Source organism: Bombus pyrosoma, linkage group LG11 (genome assembly GCF_014825855.1).
Source record: "Bombus pyrosoma isolate SC7728 linkage group LG11, ASM1482585v1, whole genome shotgun sequence".
NCBI lineage: Eukaryota > Metazoa > Arthropoda > Insecta > Hymenoptera > Apidae > Bombus > Bombus pyrosoma.
The window spans coordinates 15,628,697-15,652,529 of NC_057780.1; the positions used below are offsets into that span (position 1 = coordinate 15,628,697).

General features: G+C 47.3%; 1 protein-coding gene across 2 annotated transcripts in view; it reads right to left on the reverse strand.

Moving 5' to 3' along the window:
* Positions 1 to 23,833, reverse strand: part of LOC122572405 (single Ig IL-1-related receptor-like) — a 136,293-nt gene that overhangs the window by 23,784 nt on the left and 88,676 nt on the right. For both annotated transcript variants that reach the window (XR_006318444.1, XM_043737337.1), the window contains exons 2-3: positions 23,000 to 23,181; positions 10,167 to 10,380 (exon numbers count right to left, since the gene is read on the reverse strand). Coding sequence is in view for 1 of the 2 variants with exons in the window: in XM_043737337.1 (XP_043593272.1) it covers positions 10,167 to 10,380; positions 23,000 to 23,181 (396 nt within the window). In the remaining variant the exon portion in view is untranslated. The remainder of the gene's footprint in view (positions 1 to 10,166; positions 10,381 to 22,999; positions 23,182 to 23,833) is intronic.

Here is a 23,833-nt window from a genome sequence, read left to right on the forward strand (position 1 = left end):
AAACGATACTTCGGATTCCATACGCTTTAATGTCCGAAATCCGACCGCGTGCCGGAATCGATTCGAATGGCCGATAATACGCTAATTTAATCGAGTAAATTGCGGCCGGGCTGTCCCGCGTTTCCATTCGCGCTCACTCGCTTCTCTGTTCGCCCTGAAATCGAATTACCCAAAAGGTTAAATGTTAATTAATCAGTTTGTCACGGGCTATCGTAACGTTTTGCGAATTCCGCGCGGTTCCCCGCTCCCCTCGACATTCTGCGCTCCATCGATGATTCGTTTCGTGTTGCCTCGCACGGGACATTGTTCGAATCGTGCAAACGAATCCACCAACTTCGATCTTGCCGTCGCTTTCGCCCCTTTCTATTCGCTTCGATCGATCGATTCGACGGCGGTTTCGTTTAATTTCCTCCGGAGTTCGGTCGATTTTCCGTCTGGTATCGTTCTACCGCACACAGCTTTGTCTCTGCCGCGGTCTAGATATCGCCGCCGCTACAAAAAGGTAGAAGGTTTTTTGTTCCGACTCGACGTGCCGCGTTTTCAATCCGTTGCATCTCTATTTCCGTCCGCGTCCTTCTTTCCTTTCGATCCCTTCTTTTCTATTTATTTATTTGTTTATCTCGTAAACGAGAGAAAATTCCCATTAAAGTACAAACAGCGTACAACGCGTAAAAGACGGCAGCGCAATAACGACAAAGATGTAAAGAACACGAACAGGCAAGAGGAACAGATGCCAAGGTGTAAAACTGTGAGAGACGATACGAGAAGTAGAGGGAAAAGGAAAAAGAAGAAGAAAATGGGGGAAACGTGCTCTATATGTTTTACAAGATTTTATGAATTCGCGCTTGGAATGTATATACGGTGTGCCAGAAACAGGGTAGGAAGAAAAATCTGAACGAATATGTGCGTAGGAGAAAAGATGTTTCTTTCCTCGGTGACGTTTTGCTCCTGCGAATATGCTCGATCGTAATTAAACGCGAAGACGACAGACGCATCGACGAGCAGATTTCAGAGGCTGCTGAAGGATAAACTGGCGTGAAAGAAAAGCCGGAATTTCGCAGCGAGTACGTTCCATGGGTCCAACTCCATGGCAGGATGCACCGGCAGACAGCCTTTCTTTCCTCCCGACAGGATAAGTTTGCGCGGATGCACTCGCTCGGCTCGTGCTCCGAAGGGATGAAAAAATAGTCAGGCAGAGGCGGGAACGTAGGTCGCGCGAGAAGGGAAGAGGAACGTATCTCGGGGTATTTCATCGATCGGCAAAGTTTAGTCGCAGTCTCCTTCCCCCCCAGGGGAAAAGTATTATTCGAGCGGAACGACTCGGAATTAAGTTACGGACCCGTTATTACGGCATCATTAATATTAATTCCGGTTCTAGCGTGCCGATTAATTCGCCACGTCGGGGGGAATTAAACGGATTACGCGGGAAATTTAACTGGTCGCGCCCCGACTGTTTTTCACTGTCGGGGAACTCGGCAGATGTTTCGCCGCGCGTCGCCACGGTTCCGTGGCCGACGGCAAGCGAGGCCGCGCTACGTTACGGGAATTTCACTTGGTCGAAAGCTAAATACCCGACCATCTATCGCGGAACGCGACCTTCTTCGTGTACTCGCGTCTCCCACACACGTCGGTGTATCGTTAAACGCGGCAGTTCTCCGAAACTCCAGGCCACGGGAAAATTGAGCCAACCTCTCTGTTCCTCTGGTTTTACTCGACGCGAGTAAAATTCACCGACTGCGTGGAAATATCGTGGAGGAAGCAGCGGCACGTTTCCGTCCTTTGTTCCGGTGTTTCTGTCAGCTCGTTGCTTCTCCTCCGTACTCGCCGGATGCTCGTCGCGCGTTTCATCTCGTCACCGTTCCGCGCCGTTTTCTACCTTTCCCGGCAACGACGTTACAATTAATCCCCGTCCCCTTTTTCGGTAATTGCGTCCCATTCATCGGCACGACGATATCTTGGCAAGGCGATGCTACGCGTTGCCACTTGTACCGGTGCCGACGTTTGGCTTCGTCGACCATCGTTTTTTCGCCTCAGCTACTTTTTTTCAGTTCCGCCCTACCACCAACTTTCGCTTCCTACTTCTTTCTCTTCGATCCTTCCCTTTTGTCTCTTTTCCTTTTGTTCCTCTTCGACACTTTTCAATATTTCATCGTTCTTTGCCCCTTCCTTTTTTTCTCCGCTTCCATCTTATTTCCTTCCACGTCGCTTTGGAAACACTCGACCGATTTTTTATCCTTTCCCAACCGTCTTCTCGTTCCTCTACCCTCCCTCCCGCCGCCGACTCTCTCCTCTCGATAGTTTTGCTCTATTCTTCCATCAGCCGACCGAATGACCGACCGGGTGGCTGGCTGACTCGCCCACCGTCGCGAATTGTTCGACCGATTCGGTCGATAATTTCGCCCCGATGCTCGCGAAAATACCGTCTGCTATCCTTCGTTTTCTATTTCGACCCGGAAATCAGTGCAGCGACGCTGAAACGAGCTTACGGGCTGGCTTTCTCCTTGCTTTGTCCAGGACAATTACGACTTGAATGGAAACGGGCGAAAGTACTTCAGTCGGTGATGAATTAGCGCTAGCGGGCGGCCGCTTCCACCATGAATTTGCATTCGAATGCAATCAACGTTAATAGATCCGCATCGACGCGGAGCATAGCGCGGCATAGCGCGCGCACGGCCCACGAGACCGCGTGTAATTCGTCTCTATTAGTCGATGAGTATTGGCCGCTTAAGATTTACGAGTCTGAATAGTCGTCGATCGCGCGGAATCTGTTCGTCACACCTGCGAACTCTATCGATCATCGCATTGCCGGTTAATGCGTCACGAGAGAAACGCACTCGACGACGAACTCGAGTCGCACGACACCTCGGTTTCTAGTTTCTTCGTATAGCGTCTAGCGACTGCTCGGCAAGATTCGCGATAGTTTAGTAATCGTACGTCGAGATAATTCGCCGATGCAAAATGCCAACGCGTAAGACGTCTGAATATTCGACAACGATCCGTATAACTATCTATGTGTCGGAGATGAAAGAACACCGGAGCCTCTCTTCGGAACTTGGGGGAAATCCCGTAATATCGTAATCCAGATTTTACCACAGTCATAATTAAACAATTGTCATTCAATCCGATTGTGTTTATTCGAGATTTGTAACAGTGAGCTTGGGCTCCAGGCGACAATCAGTCGCCAACGTAGCCGCGGTCAAGGGATAAACGTTTACCTAAACAAAGGCATAGAGTAACCGTATAGCTCTCCTTGAAAAAATATAGCAGCGGCACGCGATAGTAAACACTCCAACGGATTCTGTCCCGTGGCTTGCTACACAAAGACCGCATCCTTTGAACAAGATGATTACCAGATGTCGATGCANTCTCCACAGTGCATATTCAGCTAGCCTAAGGACCCGCCATAAATCTTAGAATTTATTTAGCCGAGGTTCGTCAAACTGACGAACAGTCTTAGTCTTCGCAGCCCCTAAATTTCTCACCTACTGCGGAGAGATATGAGAAATCTTCTTTTCTCACGTACGACGCTTTCGCTAGCAACTCTCTCCCTCAAGGGTAGCTAGCATCCTTTTCTAACCACCAATATGGAAATTGACCAATTAACAGCAACGTCAATTTCCCTCACCTTCTGGACGAAGGCATCGCTCCACGAATCCGATGATCTCGTGCCCTTAGACACACTCCGTCATAGTTTTCCTCTGTGGCATCATCGCGACGGAAAGGCATTCTCTCGTGCGACCTCATCGGCGAGAAAGAATAACGTCTTTACGAATTTTTCACGTTTTGTTAACCAAGAGTCGGACTTAGAGTTTGTGAGAACATACATCTGTTATCCCGTTGACCGCGGATTCGTTATCGGACCTAGGATCATTGTCATTAGCGTCTCGAGTATCTAATTACCACGGTTACTTGTCGATATCTGTAACAATCACATTTGCTCTAGTCAATATCTTCTCTATTGCATAACGACAATGTCTAATCACAACGAAGATTCGTTTCACGCCCTTAACCCCAACTCAAATCCTAACGCTAATAATAACATATGTATAGGTAGATATATCAGAGCCTAGGATCGAATCGATCGCAGTGGATCGGTAGTCGATCGGTCGACAACGAAGAAATTACGCTGCGACACTGGCCGCGCGAACCAACGTTATTGCTTCGATATTATTCTTCAGTGTATTGCGAGCCCATTTTATACCGTAACACGGAGTGGAGTGTAAAATATAAATAAAGTATCGTCGTTTCAATCGATATAATTATCGCGAATATTCGTCATACTCGATATCGTGTTTGACAGCGATCTTGCTGCGCAGCAGTCGACGTTGTTGGGAAAGTTGCCGCTCTTGCGGCCGAGAAAAATTTCTCTCCTTCTCGATGAACGTTCGACGATGTGTCGCGAAACGAGGAACGAGACTTCGCGACAGATTCTCCCGAAACGATTCTTGTCGTCGTTGTCGTTCCCTTAGTCTCCGGTGGTCCGAGTTTCTTCGACGAGTTGGAAGATTGCCACGGGTTATTCCCCCAAGTTCCGCGAGGTGCGCGCGTAAAACCTACGAATCTCCGACGGCATCGTTACGTCCGCGAGCATTCAACTGGCTCCCCTTCCTGCTTCTCTAAGACGAATAGCCAACTTTCCTTCTTGCGCCGACTTAAATCGTGGTCCCGTCAGCGAATTTCCGGCTAGCGAAACCGAGTAGAGCGTAGAGAGCGGAGAAAGGGAATGAACGCGTCTCGTCGATCGATCGCGTTACGTCGAGAAACTCGTTTTCTCCACCTCGATTTCTGTCCATCGGGCTGCGAATTCTCCAAAGCTCCCCATCGCGTCTCCTCGACGCTGTACGACCTCGCGCGTTTACTCGATCCACCGGCGCATAATGGAAGCTCGATTAAAAGCGAATGGAATATAAATTGGAAGCTGAAGAAGAGAAGGAGATGGAGAGAAAACGAGGGGAAAAGAGAGATAGAGAGAGAGAGCTGACGAGTCGTTTCAGGTATCGTCGATCTCGTTTAATCCCGGCCGACCAGCGAGGCGACTCGTCGCTTAGAATATGAGAAGCTCGATGGACCACCCATGGCCGGACGACGGACCTTGCTATCTTGCCACGATGATCGAGAGCTCGACGACAAAACGAGAGACAAAAAGCAAGCGGAGTGAAAGAGATCGAGGGTAGAAGAACCGGCTGGCTAACCAACCGCGGAGGAGCTCGTGACCCTGGCGCCGCGCCGCGCCGCGTCGTTTCTCGCTCCATTCCGTTCTCCTCGACTCGGTTCTTCCCTCTTCTTCTCTTTCTCTCTACCGTGCTCGCGCGACCTCACGGACTTTCCCTTTGCCCCCACAAACTCGCAAAGTCGAGCGTCGCGGGAGACCGCGTTCGAGCTGCTGTCCGGTTCTCACGCGAGAAACGAGAAACCGACTTGGCGATCGATTGGACGGTGCCTATAGGCGGAAAGCGGCAAAGCTTGGGATAGACCGTAATTGGCAGCTAGAAGCGTCTCCGCCGCGACGAATAGCCTCTATCGATCGTATGCACCGAGAATCCGAGAATGGACAGGGACAATGCCGGCCCTTTCCTCCGCTCAATTTCGTTGCCTCGCCGACATTCGGTTTCCGCTCGGTCGCACGGCATCGCGATCGCTCTCTGTCTCTCTCAATCTCACTCTTCGCTTCCGAACTAATAAAGCGATTTCTTGCACGAGGCGCGGCCGCGCGCCTACGAGCGACTAAAAGTTTCACGGCGACCAACGACGAGTCGGCAAAACCTTACAAGAACTGCAGACCGAACGCGTTCCCGGACAGACGCGGACAATTACGGGCCGACGTTTTTCCATTTCCCCTTCACGAGCGGTGGTCGAGTTGCGAGCTATGTCGAGCGAGGCTTGTAACCATCGCAGGAATCGGTATTATCACAGCAGCCAGCAGTGGCAGCAGCCAGGGGACACACGAAAAAGGGGCCGATTCACCGAGGTAACAGGCGAGGCTATCATCAGCGTAATGACGGAGCTGCTGCGACGTGGAAGGGCGGCGGCAAGCGGAGAGAGGCCAAGATTCCTTGGAATTTCTTGCCTCGCTTCCCTCTCTCTCTCTGCCGCGCATCGCAACCTGCCACGTCCTTTCTTTCTCGCGCTTTGCGTGCAAGAACGGATTTCGTCCTCGTCTGGTTTCTCGCGGTCGTCGAGCCCCAGCTGAACTCTACCGAGTTTGTCTCGACGTTATTACCTCTATATGTGTAATGCCTGGAGACGGCAAAAAGGCTAACCACCGGGCCCGTGATCGCGCTCGTCGATCCTCCCTGCGAGAGAGACTCCTCTGGAGCGCAACCGCCGGCTGCCTTTCCATCCTAAACTTTCTTCGTTTCGGTCATTCGCTCGGCCTCGGCTTTTGTACCGCGATCGTGGCAGGTCGACCGATCCGACGTTTATGCAAGCCAGTGTTTTGCAAGGAAATCGTGCGAGCTTCCTTTGCCAGTCACGCGAGCCGGCAACGCGACGAAACACCCGGTCGAGTGAAAGCGCGTTCGCGGAACGGCGTTTACGTAACGTCGATTTCCGCAGACGCGCTCCGTATCGCAATCATTCTCCGGTATCCGAGCACGTTCCACGGCGAGACCAATTAAAGTTAACGTTAAAGTAAACGCGCCTGTTCAATCGCGACAAGTACCCCCCGCGACGATTCCTTTTTACGCGCCGGACCGACCAAAAACATCTTGTCACGATGATACGTCGAACATCGAAGCGCACCGGAGCTGGTAAAACGGGAAAACGAGTTGTCGTTACGGGTTTCGGTGTGTCCCGGCTCAGCTGCCGCGCGTTATATCGGTGTGCACCAGGCGCGCGGTCGCTAATTGGACGACAAGTTTGCAGCGCGCTATTTCCAAATGTTCCCCCGAGATACGAGGTTGCAGGCGAAACCAACTGCATTCGCGGAAACCACGAATAGCGCGGGGCTGCTAGAGCTTCACCACGGAGCGGCCGACGCGACGATTACGCGATAACCGTCTCCGTTCGCACGAACGATATTTCATCGGGTTAATTTGATCGTTTGCATGTTCACGATTTTGCGCGCACGGGCGCACGGCACACGACGTACGCTCTCTCCTCTATTCGCTTCAAAAAGCGCTATTTGTTCGATTGTGTTGGCAGACACAGACGCGTCTGGCTTTGAGACTCGTCAACGAGAGTCGTAAGTTTGCGCCTCGACTAGTATCAACACCAAGGATTCTCTATTTCCATTAAGACGATAGGGATATTTCAATAGAATCTGGCACAGGGTTTTTAACCTTTTGCACTCGAGAGGCTATTTTCCGTCGTCGCGGCGTTTCGTGTGCCAACTCGAGAGCAGAATGAGAGGCGATAATCCCTGTTTATGCTAAATTTCGATCTCTCCAATTGACGAGAGCGTAGTATTGGTCCGTAAATAGATTCCTTAGCTCTTTATATCGTTTGTTGTGAAGTGTGAAGTGTTACACTTTCAAATGGAGATGAGATATTTATGCCCAAATTCCTCCGAAACTATGGTTCAGGCAACGTCTGCGACGTTGGTTCAGATTCGACGATCGTGGCACAAGTATTGCAGTTTCGTAAATTTAGAATCTCTAAAGAAATGGATTCGCGAATTTGTTTAATTAATTCGCATATTCTGTAAAAAAGCGAATGAACGAAAGGCCACTTAACCACCTGCGATTTGTAAAAACTTTAGTAGACCAGTTGAGAGGAGATATTCGACGACCGCGAGATCGAGCTTCCACGTCGACTGCTAAATGCGATGAAATTCGGTTAAATGGAAAGCTGCGCGTAATTTTAACAGGAACAAAAACGTATTGCAAGGCGTGTTCTTACCGAAACAAAGCAGGAGGAAGGCACGAAACAACTTATTATTGCGATACTTGTGCCAACAAGCTAAGGATGCATCTTGGCAGATGTTTTATAAATTATCGTAAAAAAAAAATACAGAAAAAATATTAAAAAATGATATATTCGAAGATGTAAATATATATAGATTATTAAAATATAACGTGTTTTTAAGTTAATTTTTGTATAAAATCATTGTATACTACCTGCAAGACGCTCGTCACAGACGCGCAAAATCGCCTCGAGTTGCTGCTACGCCCAACCGAAAAGGCCGTCGAATGCGAAGGGTTAAACTTGAAATGTAACTATGTATTTCACAAAGAACACCTTCGAAGACTGTGCGTGCGGATAAACGTTAAGTTTACGCGGAACCGTGTCGTCTTACTGTGTATGGGAAAGATAAAAGCTTGAGATGGGTGTACGTAGAGCATGGGACAAGCGGATCCGTGAGTTGGAATTTTCGGTAAGAGGCAAGGCCAGTGGCCACCGCTGCTAATTGATAGGAAAAACTGGTTGTCAAGATGAGAACTGATCATCTCCAATCAATGGAAATAAAGATTAATTTTCGACACGGCGGTAACGGCTCTTTGGAGATTATTTCGGGGTCCCGAGCGAATGTGTTAAGAAAAGCGTGGACAGAGAAATAAAACTGGCAAAAATGTATGGGAGCTTTAGAGTATAAAAAATTTCTATTCTCAAATGATTATCGTGGATGATGAAATGGACGAGCGTGTAATGACTGAGTCGTGTTACGGAACATTATTCGACCGAGTGATGCACGTTTTAAATCCTGAAACGTAATCCAGACGCGATTCGATCGACCGTTCTTCATTGCGGAGAATTTCTTCGTGCAACCTCTGACCCCTCCTTTTGCAATCAGTAAAGAGGAAGTGGGAAATCCGTATTTCCGGCGATAATGACCACGGGTATTTCATTACGTATCTCTCGTTAGCCACGCTTCTATTAACCGATCCTGGAGCGTACGCGATTCAGGCGGCGAGCGTGCTTCCTGCAAGCAGGATATTCGCCTCGGATCAAAGCCAAATTCCGATACTCCCCTGCAAGTGCCGCTTAATTAACAGTTTGATATCAAGCGCTCTTGTCCATCGAACGCGCTCCAACCCTTATCGATCGACCTTTCGATTTCGATGGAAGCCGCTCGTCGTGGCCCGTACGAAACCGGCCGAATTCGGCAGCAACGCGCCACCGTCCACGCAAACTATTAGGTTGTCCGAAAAGTTTCTTTCGTTTCATAAGGTAATAATAGATGAACAAGAATTTCTGTTTTATATTATTTTATTGAATTAGGTATGATCCATTTCGTCCTATTTCTATTATCATGTTCGTGCATAATTCAAAAAACATTGTGCGTCTATTATTTCCTAATAAAACGAAAGAAACTTTTCGGACAACCCAATACATACGCCTAGTGTTCGTAAGTCGCCTACTTTCGACAAAATGTTTGTTAGAACGTACCATACTTTTGATATTGCGCAATTTCTACACATCCGCGCAAATGCTATACTCCATTTCGTAATATATAGACAGCCTTGTAAAGGAACACGCGAGATCCATTTCGAAAGGTAATCGCGCACTTAAGAAGGATAAAAAACGTTCACGTAAACGTACGTTCTATCTGTCCTCGTTTATCACATCTGACGAATTTTCTGTTTCGATCTTGCCTTACCTAATTACCTTTACAGAATATATTCGTTACGTTTCAAGGCAAGTCTGTAGACGGCTACACTTTCAATGGTTCTTGGTGTTTCCCGAATTTGTTGACGAACTCGTTCTATTCCAAACCTAAGTATTTCAACATTTTCGATGGGTGCTGCGTCTACAAAATATCTCATGAACGAAGACAAGCAAAGCGTATTATATTCGTTCAATGAGCAAAGCGAGTGCCACCTTGTATAACAGATTATTTTAAGGTACAAAATCATGCGCGTTCTAATTCGATCGAATATCCCACCCGTAGATAAAGAATAAAATTAATCAAAAAGTCGTGTCTATTTTCGAATAATCATTTTGCCGAACATGAGAAATTGTCCGCTGACTTATGGCCAGGAGCGTACTGTTCGTCGAACGAGCTTCCACTTCGTTCACCGACGTTAACCAGGTACATGTCGCGATTATTCGTACCGTCCGTTTTAACGTTCAGCATCGTTTCCACCGAACGCGCACACGGATCGATTAACAAGAACGTCGTATGGTCGTTACATGGTGCGCGAGAGACGTTTAGATGGAAACCTTCCTGTAGAATACGCGATAAGTGGACGCGAGGTCTCAAAGGGACGAATCGGAAACGGACTCACCTGGACACGCTGTGCTGGGCGATCCTGCCGTGACTCGGTAACGTGACGTTGCTGTCGCTCTTCGACCAGGTTACCGAATTTTTCGCGTCCGGAAGCTCGACTTTCCCCAGGTATGCCTCGCAAAATAATCTCGCCGCTCCTCCCAGGGGAACCAATTGCGAGGCCGGCCTGTACGTTGGCAATGGTTTCCCGGTATATCCGCCAGACTTCTCCCCTGGAAAAAAGCAACCCGATCGATTATATCGCAAAAAATATTTAGAAACCAACTGCCTCGCGGATACGAGGGATTTTCACCGTTACCGTGTTCTTCGTTCAACGTCTTAAGTCCGAGTCCGCGCTGACGGACGATTGTCCGCAGACACGTGTCGCATCTGTATGCGCTAAAAAATCCGCAGAAAGCGTAAACGTAGGATTTGTTTAAAACGTTTTGGATTATAGTTACGTATCAGTTCTGCATTTTACGAGATAGACATGGACTTAATAATTAATTTAATTTTATTCGTTAGGTCGTCGTCTATGTATACTCCTTTTGCTTTTTCCTTTCATTATTTTTATCTTCTCCTCTCTTGACTTCATCGACGCTACCATTATTAATTTAATTTTATTTACTCATACATTTATTTAAAATAATATCGACGTTAAAAGGGAAATAATAGCAAGTATACTGCTATACAAAGTTTAAACAAGAATAGACAGGTAAGTAGAATTGCTTAGGATGATAACTTTAAGCTACTCGTATGTTTAATGGGATTTTCTTCCATCATAATAGGAAATTCAAGAATAAGTCTACTCGAGCCACGTACTTGTTAGTCGCAAGCAAACTTGTTAGTGCGACCGAATTTCGACTTAAAAACTGGCACATAAAATATGGCCACGTTAAAGTTGGCCAAGTCTTACAAACGCGAGCTATCGATTTTATTATTTATAATATTGCGAAGGAGGGAAGGTTCGCTAATAGTCCAACGCTACTTCGAAGGTTTCATATCGAAAGTAGTCGTAATTGGGACACAACCACGATCATCATTTGCAAGAGGATATTTGTAGGTGGGGTTTCTTAAGAAGCCACCTTCTCCAATTCTTTCTTTTTACTAGATTTACGTTTCTTATTGCTATTGGGTTTTGTCATTAGGCGGTAATGACACCAAGAGGCATATTCTACATGGTGTAACACCAGCGAGACGTACAAGCTTCAGGAGAGTGTAAGGATTCTCCAAAAGAGAAATTAGATCTAAGGATAATGCTTTCACAGTCTTGTTTCCTATTGAAACAACTTGCAGATAACGATCGTTAAAGGAAAGTGGTGGACACAGCGAGTCCACGAATAGCTCGCAAAGAGCACAAATCAAATAATGTCATTTAATAAAAATAATAATGTGTGTTATTATTGACGTAAATAATAAGGGGTAAACCCTTTGGTACAAAGGTGCAATATGAGGAAAAGTAAATTTATTAAGATGTTATTTATTAACGGGTCACAGTTCGATTACGATATACACAACGCAGCGATCATATAAACATAACATAAAAGTAGAAAAGCGACGTCAAACCACCATCTGTGCACAAGGTGATTTAACAAAGAGCTATTCGCGGGAAAAAAGTGCAGGCAGTGAACGTAGCAATTGGCATAATTAAGAATACGGGTTGAAACAAGCGTACTTTGAATCTACTTTGTTCAAATGAAAAATATTATATCTGCACGTATTCTTAGAAAATACGTGGATACCGATCATTCAACATATTCTTCCTATTTCTTGCACAATCCTTTATTAAAAACCGTGCAAATAAATAATAGATTGACACGAGAGAAGGAGATGCTTTGTTTAAAAGAGAAAAATAGAGAATATCGTATCTCTACTTTGTTTCCACATCTGATTAATCGACCAGAAAAATCCGAGAGCATTTCCGGATAAATCCCGCATCTTTTCTTTATGTTCCACGCAGATAGAAGTAAAGAAACACTTAGCAAAAAAATCGTCGTTCGTTCGAAGGACCTGGACACCTCAGTCGCAACAAATCGAACGACATCGGACGACCAATATGCAAATTTTGTATTTTAAAGCGTTCGATTCGACGACGAACGACGCATCGTCCAAATACGCGTGCCATGTAACCGTAGCCTTAAACGAATTTTAACCGCGGATCTGACGACCGATATTTACTTAAACTCACTGAAATATCCATTTACGTTGCACCCTCTAGCTACCGTCCGAGATTCGAGTCGGCAGCCTGGTTCCGTTTCGTTATCGAACAGCGCAACTTGCAAATGCGCGAGTTCGTCCGAGTTTCGGAACGCTAGGAAAAACGTCGTGTTCGAAAATTGACAAAGCGAGAGACTCGTTTGTTTTGTTCGTCCGTTAAACGTGGCAAGTTTCCGAAGAGCCCCCGCATTGCATCGTTCGCCGGGTTTTCTTCCGCGCGGTGGCAGTCGGGAACTTTTCGAGTTCGTTACGGCAGTGTGTCTGCCGCGATATATCGCGCTCGAGAAATCGCTCGAGCGTCCAAGTTTTCACGTTGCAGGTTCTCGAGGGCCAAAACCACGAAAATCCAGGAACGTAATCGAAGTACGTATTTCGTAATTTACGATTTAATTTCCCGATTTACTCTCGAATTTCGCTTAAGCCACCACAACTCCCAACCCGGTAAACCAAAACTCGGTTGGGAACGCGAGTTTCGCTGCGCGGCTCAAAGCCGAAACTCCGTAGCAGTGCCTCGACGGATCCTCGATTTTCAAGCGGAAGAAGCTTTCGAACGCGCGTGCCTCGAGCGCCAACGAGATTAACGCAACTTTCCTCGTGATCCGACGTTTCCACCTGCGGCGTCTGTTCCGTTTAACGGAATCGCTCGATCGACGTTTTATCCGGTCGGTAAATGGCGAGGGCGCGCGTCGACGCACCGACGAAGATCGGAACGGAAAGTACACCGCGAAAACGCAAACAGTTCGTAACGGTGGATTATAGTTAGACGAAAATGGCGTTATTAAAGCGATTTTCATTTCCACGACGATCCATTTCCCGTGCTTGGCCGCGCCAACTCTAAAGACCGTCACCAGCCGCATTTCTGGGAATAATTATGAAATTTCATTTTCCTCGCGGAATTCCGCAAATAATTATCCACGCATACGGTCCACCATACGGTGAAGTTCCCTCTCGGAACGGAGACAAAGCGACGGCCAAGAGCTTTGTTAAACCGTCATCCGTACCGGGATGGGTCGCTCGTTTCTCGAACAGAGGACCGCTTTAACCGGTCCGGCTATCTCGCTCGTTGTCAGCATCCTCTTTCGCAAACGCGACATCCAGCACGACGAATAGCGGCTACGAGTCGAGCACCGAGCTTTATAAACGCTGCCGTGAGTAAGTACGGAACCGATTACTCGAAACGAACGCCGAGAGTGGGTGGACGCGACCGGACAAAGGAACGTGCCATCGATTTTCTTCGTTCGACGAATCGGAAGCTCGATTCGGGGCAGGGGGCGAGAACGGGGGAAGAAAACAAAACCGACCGGACGCGTGTGTTCCGGCGTTACGAGCCGATTTTGTCCGAGTGCCACGCTCTCCTAGGATATACGTCGATTGCCAAAGCTACGACGACATCGGTAGTTAGGAAATTGTCACGCCGTTTCTAACAGCGAAACGCGATTCGCCTCGCGTCTATTTTTCCTGTCATGCTTTACGTTTAAATGGCTCTTAAACGATCGACGACGCCCAAATATACGGTGCGTCCGCGTCGAGGAGCGATCGATCGCCGGTTGAAAGATTAATCGGAACACCTCCGGCGATACCTCCGCTTTGTCTTTCCGCGACAAGAAACTCGTGTCTAGAACGACGGGTCGAATAGGATTTCCACGCACCTCCTCTATCTTCGCCGCCTCCTCACCCGCCGCCGGTATTACTCCAAATAGCATGACCTGATATGTATTATTATTACTATATTATTATCTATTATTTATATATTATTTATTTGTATATGTATTATTTATTTATTTATTTATTTATTTATCGTTAACGGGCCCGTTAACGGGTTAGAGGCACGACTTGCATATATATTACAAGTATGTATAATATAAACATTTAAAATGAGACACCGAATCAGAAAAATTGAACATATCGGTGAACTCTTTAACTCGGTAACCTTTTGCACTCGACGGCCTTTTCGGTCGAGCGTAGCAGCAACTCGAGGAGATTTTGCGCGTACGTGACGAGCGTCTTGCAGGTTGTATACAATGATTTTATACAAAAATTAACTTAAAAACACGTTATATTTTAATAATCTATATATATTTACATCTTTGAATATATCATTTTTTAATATTTTTTCTGTATTTTTTTTTACGATAATTTATAAAACATCTGCCAAGATGCATCCTTAGCTTGTTGGCACAAGTATCGCAATAATAAGTTGTTTCGTGCCTTTCTCCTGCTTTGTTTCGGTAAGAACACGCCTTACAATACGTTTTTGTTCCTGTTAAAATTACGCGCAGCTTTCCATTTAACCGAATTTCATCGCAATTAGCAGTCGACGTGGAAGCTCGATCTCGCGGTCGTCGAATATCTCCTCTCAACTGGTCTACTAAAGTTTTTATAAATCGCAGGTGGTTAAGTGGCCTTTCGTTCATTCGCTTTTTTACAGAATATGCGAATTAATTAAACAAATTCGCGAATCCATTTCTTTAGAGCTTCTAAATTTACGAAACTGCAATACTTGTGCCACGATCGTCGAATCTGAACCAACGTGGCAGACGTTGCCAGAACCATAGTTTCGGAGGAATTTGGGCATAAATATCTCATCTCCATTTGAAAGTGTAACACTTCACGCTTCACAACAAACGATATAAAGAGCTAAGGAATCTATTTACGAACCAATACTACGCTCTCGTCAATTGGAGAGGTCGAAATCTAGCATAAGCAGGGACTGTCGCCTCTCATCCTCCTCTCGAGTTGCCACACGGAACGCCGTGACGACGGAAAATAGCCTCTCGAGTGCAAAGGGTTAAATAATCTTGGTGACGACGTCAACGTGTGTAAAGCGAGAGGAACGAGGTCGAGGTGAAAATTCAAGACGCCTGACGCCTTCCAGATGCGTGGATGTTAATGTTAGCAAGAACCGTTGGACGATAAACGTATCTGTCGATATAATATAGGAGGACCCGGTTCTTTCGAACGCAAGTTTTCCGAACCTAAGATTCTATATTTCAGACTACTATTTCATTCCATGACGTAGGTAGGTAGGAGAAATTTCTCGACTAGTGACCGGTGCCTTTGAGCAGTGCAGCCGCCGAGTCGTTGGTCGAGACGCGCGTCGAGGAGACGTCGGGTCGCGCAAGAACTCTCGTCGCGTATTACGCGGCCACGTGCACGCGTAATATTCAGGATATACGGTTGGATGAGAGGACAAATTCGAACACGTGCGTGCGAGCTTGTGTCGAGACGCGTCACGTATCGCGATGCATACACCTCGTGCGTACATAGGTTCCCCGATGGAACTGCGTTAAACCACGTGACCTCGTATCCACTGGCGAATGCGCGTCATCTACAGATCTTGCATCATGATCTGTGCAACGCAGCCTGGAAACAACCGATCGATCGGCCGGTCTTCTCTCGCAGCGATTCCAGCGACGCGACCCGACATCCAAATTTAACGCACATTGCGCGACATCTCATCGAGGAAAGAGAATGACAGCTCGACGTGTATTCCCGGTTGCGTTTGCGATTGTACGCGAGACAACGCTCGACGATAGCCGGCAACAATACCATCGGCCTCATACTTGAACAGCTTCAGAAAGAAATACCAGCCTGTTCCTTGACACGAAGCACGGCCACAGTCGATACGAGAGAACGTGTCTCGATGCACGTGTGGCTCACGTGCCACGACGTGCATATGCCTACACGCCTATCTATATCTAAGGTTTGCGGTTGGTCAGGATGGGCTGCGATTCATCGTCGGATACGCGTTCCACGGCTGTACGCTTTCGGAATCGTTTCACGAATGTTCGCCAGCAGCATCGTCTTAACCGTTTCAGTCCCGTGCAGAGCGATCGCGCTGTTTAAATTTTATGTCGAAAAGACCCAGTACATTTGAACGCTACGAACGATTGGCGGTATTTCGTGCTTCATTGTTATCTTCTCAGTGATTTTTATTGAACAAAACTTAAAATATTCATAAACTAATAGCACGCATATATAATAATATAGATGTATCTCATAAAAATAACAAATATGACGAGCGCTATTGCGGCGACCGTTTCTCCTCGCAATCGATTAAGATAAGCGCTATCGCGCTGTTCGGGATTTTTCCACTCTGTTTTTTCAAAGACCGCTGCGACTCAAACGGTTAAGGACGTTTTCATCGTTTCGTTCTGCCCAGCCATTCGTCGGCATTCCTCGTGAGAAATTCATGTTCAAACACTCTGAACACTGCTGCTATAAAATTTACCGATCAAGGATACGCTTGAATGGAACCGAGCAACAAAACGCGACTATCCATCCAGGTGATTCCACTTTGGGATTCCGGAAAGCGTTTTATTCTCGCGGAGAAAGTTCTCTCGAAAAAACGAAAAGAAGACGAGGTGGGAGAGAAAAAGGAGGTTTTGCCTCGATGTATCGAAACGCGCGTGTGGTCGTACGCGTTTACGCGACCGACCGTAAAAGACGGAAGAATCGAAAAGCGTTGGCGGAAAAAGCCGGACAAACCCGCGATCAACTGCGAAGAGACTTTTTAGCCGCTTGTCGCGCTCTTCTTCCTCTTGACATTCGCATTTGCCGTTTCCTCGTATCGCTTAACGTCCTCGACATTCCTTTATTTTTCTCGGAGATGAGCAGCGAAATACGCGAAGGAGCGTCTCGAGTTGGAAATCCTTCGGAAGACGACATTTTATTGTCACGTCCGTTCGTCGATCGGTTCTATCGTTACCTGAGCTCGAGGCACGATCCGCCGACGTCCGTCGAGCGTCGACGATTTCATCCCGACGAACGTTGCGTCGGCGTTACTCCGCCTGGATCAATGATCGTCGATCGATTGCTTTTTTCGACCCATCGCCTTGGCTATAGTTGTCGAGTAATGGTTTCGCGGTATGGTCAGATCTATCAGAAATAGCCAATCGGATCCGCGTTCCTTTGGCTTGTTTTTTTTTATTCTGTCTATTACACTCGATCCTCGCGAAGCAGGATGTAGCCCTGGACGTAGGTAGAAACGAAGAACGGTGGCCGGTGACTCGCGATACCAAGGCTAGGCCACGAACAGCGATAGGTTGAAGAAAGAGTTCCGAGAATTCCGGTTACCGTGACGAAGAAAGGACGCGCAATTCCTTTCATGGCTTTAACAGAGCTTCTCGGAATCGCGCGTGGGTAGTTTTATTCAAACTTTTGCCTCTGCCTTTGCTTCTCCTTCGCACTCCATTTCTCCTTCGTCTTCGTTACTTGTTTCGTTATAAGTTGGAGGAGAAATCGAGGGACGTGGAAGTCGGCGGACTCGATCGATATCGCCGAGCAACTTGTACGCTCGGGGGAGCGATCGAGGGAGGAGAGGAAGACAGTGGCCTCTGGTAGCGCGGTCATTTTTCTCCTCTCTCCGGTGTCGCGCGATTCGTCTACTTCGGCGAGGACGACGTCTCGAGATTTCCATTAATCTCGAAGAAAATCGTTTCTTTCGCTTCCAGATTATAGATTTCCACGAAAGTTCAGCGTTCGCAGTTCCGGACGAGTGAATCTTTCTCTTGGAAACGGGGCTGGTAACGTCGACGGAAAAAAGGTGGCGAAAACTTCGTGCCCTGGCAACACTTTCCGCAGGAGACTTCCGCATCGTCACAATTGCCGAACCATCGGCGGAACCGGTTCCTCCACGCGCTTTCGTCTCAAAGGCAGGGCGATACCATCGAGAAGCGAGCAACCGCGCCGAGTCGACGTCATCCCGCAGTCTTTCGTCCTTACGCCGCTTAATTGATCAAGCTCCTCGCTAGGCCGATCAGACGTATGTGCTCGGTGGCCTTTGCCATAACCGGACTAGTCGATCAGGCGCCTCGGTTCCCCGCGCTCGACCAAAGTGCAGCAGCTTAATATTCTCGTCTCACTACACACATACGACCATGTACGAACTTTGTTGAAACCCTATGAAACTACTCCGACAGATCGTACTCTTAACGCGGCGGCTCGCTTTTCCCCCTTTCCATCGGTTCCCATTTCATCGACATTAGCAATCGCGCAATCCTTTTCGTAGCATTAGTGCCTTTGATCAGCACGCTCGTTCACGTACTCGACACGCATGCAAACACGTGCACTACGTTCGGCGCGTAGTTTGATGCCACAGAATCGATCCGCTCGGTCGCTCGACTGACCTCGATTCTTTAGAAAAGTTTCTTTTCCAGCGAGCCGCTACTCGCACCGGCTGGACGAAGCTTGAACGGAAGGGAGTAGAGCGCAAGTTTCCGGTGGCGCGCGACCTCCCGGACGCGTTTAGCGTACAAAAGCAGCACAGGTGCGAGGATAATCCGCGGTTCGTGGCTATGCATATGCATTCCGGGATGCACGCGAGTGCCCGATAAGGTATCGCGCTTCCTCGTCGGCTTGCCTGTGGGCTACGTCGCTGTAAACACGGACGAGACCGTCGGAGATTTGCAACGAGAGTGTACACCGAGAGAAAAGAGAGTCGTCGTACGTTGCCGGGCCGTTCTTTCGTCGACCGCTTTAGTGCGCTCGTTCGAGCGCAGGACATCCCGAGGGAGTAATTGGACGCGCGTATTCTCGCAGTCCTCTCTCCCGGGATAAACTCTCATTTGCCTTCTTTGCGCGTTGGCTGGATTTTCTTGGGCGGGAGAGGTCGGACGGGAGACGTGGGAGAGCGTAGAACGACGGCCGACGTTCGGAAATAGCCAGGAGAGATAGCGCGGGCTGTATCGGCTAATTGCATTACTGGCACTACTGGCAGCATCATCGGAGCAACCTGCTCTCTCTTGTTGCGAGATCATACGCGTTCAGTTAATGTACGCGGTGCACAACCATTCCGTGCACTTAGCTCTGAGGTATTGGCTCGTAATTCTCTCCCTTGGCGTCTCACCGTCGGCGCAGCCGACTTGCCGCCGACGCTAAACGCGTATGCATATTTATACGGGCCGAGTTTCAACGGGTTGCTCGCTCGAAAATTAATTTCCACTTGGCCGCTTTCGGGTCTGCAGCGTCGCACAACCCGCGACGATACCGTCGTTACGCCTCGCCGCTAAACGTCCGTACTCCCTGCGGGCTTAGCCTCTCCGCTATTTTCTAAGAATTCTAAGAAAAGATAATGCATTTCTCGTTCTCGCCAATCGATTGCTATTTCCACTCGAACTTTCCGAGTAGCAAATAGCTTGCGAAGATGGAACACCTGGCATGTGCAATGAACGAGCCATTGCATCTTACTTACGAGTAGTACTCGATCCTTATGCAATAGCGAAACTTGGGTATTCGATTTGATTACAAGTAGATATGTTGAGATGGCAACTAAGTGATTGCGGATTTTGTCATTAGGTGGTATTGACAAAATCCGCAGTCACTTAGTTGCCAACCCAATATATCGAACTCGATCGTATAATCGAGTGACGTTTATGCGGGTAATACGTCCGAATAAAATGGAAAATGCTGTCAATCGGTAACCTTGGTACTTCTGGGTGACTGGTTTTGGGGATTTGCGATATGTTGGTCGCGTTCTATCTCGAAGATGGTTTGTAATCGGGCGGAACGCGACTGCCGAACCATCGCGAACGTAACCAAATGGAGATGGCGCAAGGGCGAGTAAGGACTCGGTTCGGCTGTCGTTTCTTGTCTGCATTCCGCTTCGTTTCACCGATTCGGCCTTCCATTTTCCACGAACGAACGCCGCACGTCTACCGTCCAAGCGACGATTTAACCGGAAAAGCTCGTTTCGCTCACTGCAACGCGACCAAGAATAATGCCCCGCCATCGAATGAACTTTGTACCTTTGAAGCCGATGCGATAGAAATTGCAGGGAAACAAGGTTGTCGCACTGGGACAGAGACAGATATCTCTAATGAAAATCGAAGAGATCGAGATCGCTGAATAAGCGGGCACGCGGACATCGAGCAGAATGAAACGAGGGTTGCTGCGGAAAACGTGGATAGGATTATAGCGTTATATCCCCAGCCGCCGGCAAATTCAATTGCAATTCTTCCCGACGAAATTCGACAACGAATTGGAACACGCGATCGTTTAATTACGCCACTTCCATTTCGCTATTCATCGCTTAACATCGATATTCCCTTCGACGAACACGCGACGCGACTTACTAAGAATTTTATCGGACGTTTCCACTCCGGATACATTCCGCGTAGCGCACAAACGCAACGAAACGGTCGCTAAATAGTCCAAAGTTGCTTACAAATTCTTCAGACTCGGCAAGTTATTCTATTTTGACTTAACACTTTGACCGCCACGTTGGTCATATATGACCGGCCATGGTTTCTCCTGTGACACCACTTCACCGCTTCAACTTCTTACAATTTTGAATATAACCGATAAATAGAAGATACTTTGAAATAAAAATTTGAACAATTAAATATTTTTATTAGAACATCAATAAAAAAGAAAATGAGAAGAAATCTTGCATCTAACGGTGCACTGTGTTAAAACACTTTAAACATAAACGTGGCTCATCGATACAATCCGGACGATAGGTGGTCACCTTTTTGGTCCGATTCTTAGCAATTTTCGATCCTAACTGTTTAATATTTTTTCTATAGCACTCCCTGCAAAATTTTCGTGCCAGGTACGCTTGCCCTTCTGTCTTCTCCATTTCGTGTCGCGATCTTTGTCGAATAAGTATATTTGGCGGCTCTGGTGAATGGCACTGTGTAAGGTGCGTTGCGAGTGCCATTCTAAAATCTGATACCCTGATTTTTGTTTTTGTAGCTTGTTTGTGGAGTATCATCGCGTTTGAAATTGATGTATTTAACAATAACTCTAAAGCTAGTTTTATATACCAGTTGACGGTCTTCTATGTGGCGTAGAATATGCTATCGTTCGATCTGATAAATCTACAGCACATTTTCCTCTGTTGTAATCTACCACTACCATTGGTTTACCACAAACATAATTTCTTTTAACCTCTACCATTTCAGCCGAATGTTACGTCGAAATCATAAAAATCTCACGCTTGTTTCTCCATCTTACTGTTATATACAGAATGAGCAAATACTATTTACTAATGTCTTCTACACGTTTCAACGATATATTCTGCACGTTTTGCTCACGACGAAACAACGAATGCGAATGGTTTGTTGAAATAAACGAAGTCTTGTTATAATATGTCGCTATCAACCGTTACCAAAGAGCCACGGTGGTCACCCGGTAACCACCAATAAGATAAGCCGTCCATTGGGGAAGAATGTTGTCTTACATCATCGATTTATTATTATTTTGCCATTATATGCTTTGAATAATAAAAATAATCCCGTGGTGTCCTGTGCGAAACATGTGATTTCGGCGTGGCAAAGTGCTAAGGTAACGTGCACTTGCTACTTCCATTGAAATAGCCACGTTAGAGAGAGAAGGCTTCCTATAGAACTTGCTGATATGTACATACTTGCAACTGTGAGGTATTTTTAGCGTTCTCAGCAGTACCGCTGGAGAACAAAGTATTGGCCAAGCGGGTTTCGATGGCTCGATGCGAATAGCCGCGTTTAAAAGATTGCGTCGCGTCGCTGTAATTCGAAGGATCAAATGACGCACTGGCCGAAAGAGAACGCACGCCACCGTGAGATCGCGATGCGAGGAAATTCGTTCTAACCGAGCTTCCTTGAATCCACAGCATGCTTCTGCCCCGGAATTATCTGTCGGAGCACCGGCGCGCCGCGGCATGCTTTCTCGACGAGAAGTTCTCGCCCACGCGCCGTTCCTCTCCTGGCCTCTTGCACACCGAACGCGGTTTAATTTCCGAGAAAAAGAATCGATTTGCGGCTCTTGGAACTACCATCTACGCGAAGCGTGTGACGCATAGATATCGACTTTGTGTTTTCTGTGAGCGCGAGCAATCGGTCTGCGCCGCGCTGCGCCGGCCTTCTCTCGCCGAACGTAAATCATCCCGGGAATCGTGGCCCGCGAAAGAGAACGAAAAGGCGATCGGTCGAACAACGTAAATAACCAAGGACGAAGCCAATTTTCACCGACCGTATCGATCCGACGCGGTGTATATACCTGCTACGATGCAAGCTTTCTGGCAGCGATTCTTGTGCTCAACTCGGAGCACGGCCATCGCTCCGCGAAATAAACGGGAAATGGTGTAATTGTCGCGTGATAATACCGCGACGATATTGGAATTATCGAGGTGGATGATTGATATCGAGAATGCCTCGAGTCGCTGTCGATGAAGACGAGGCATCGAGTGCGTTCGCTTCGCAGCTCTGCTTGTTCCGCATCGCGAAATTTCAATTTCTTCTGCGGATTTCTATAATACACTCTGGACGATACTCTCGATTCGACGAGCTCTTTTTCTTTCTCTGTCTCTGTCTCTTATCTCATATCCGCTTTCCATCGACCCTTGATTCTCGAGTTATCGTGGAAAGAAAACGTTATAAACAGGTTTTGCGGAAGATGAAACAAATGGAATCGGGACTCGTCCATTCGCGCGAACGACGCGTGCGCCGATTAATCAATTAATGTACGATAACGTATAATACAATGTAGAAAATTGTTCGTTCAGTTCGTTTGAACAACATTCGCTAAACGTTCTCCGCGGACGAGTACCGTGGCGTGTAAGACGACAAAATGCGGAAACGTGTACGCGTCGCGACATCTTCGATCGTAGCCGTGAAAATACTTGTACGTGGACAAAACCACGGAGAAAATACTAACCGAGGACGGCGAGCGTGATATCTCCTTCGAGGATGGTCGTGTCGTTTCTTGCCTGACAAGAATACCGTCCCGCGTCGGAGCTTCTCACCTTCTGCGCGTAAATCGTCTGGTTCGCGCTCTCCGGATACAGGATGAAATGGCTCTCTCCGCCTGGCCAAGGATAAGCCCTGTTGTCCTTGTACCTGCAACAATCAGCGCGACAACCTTATTACCTTCGCGAAAAATTTAAATACGCAACGCGAACCACGCGCAATCGCTTCGTATTCTTTCGCACCTTTTCTCCGCTAAAATATAAACTATGCATGGTCGGCTAAAGCACAGTCCGTTCGGCGTATTCACTTCTCGTTAATTTTGCGAGGTTCGCGCTCGATCGATCTTCCGGGACATCGCGCCAGACCTCGCTCGTACTCGCTGGAAACGCGAAATCGCCGTTATAGAGACCCACGCGGTATTCTGCTCTAACGCGAGAAGCAAGTAAACGAATAACCGCGTTCGTTGGATCGGCTGATCGGTATAGTTAGCTATAAATTAGAGCCGATCGTAGTGGATAAGTGGCCGATCAGGCGGCGACGAAGGGATCTCGCTGCAAAATTTGTCACGGTGAATCGGTGTTGCTCCGATGTTATTCTCCAGTGTATTTCCATTATACTTGGTGCGTTGTAACATTTCTATACAAATCTTTATTAGCACGTCGAACACCGCGTCAGTCAGATCTGGGTGACGGTATTTTTTATTAAATTATACGATACTTTAGAAAAGGTTGGCAACATGTTGTAATACGAATACGAATATTTATTCCTGATAATTAGTTACATATCAACTATAATTACAGAT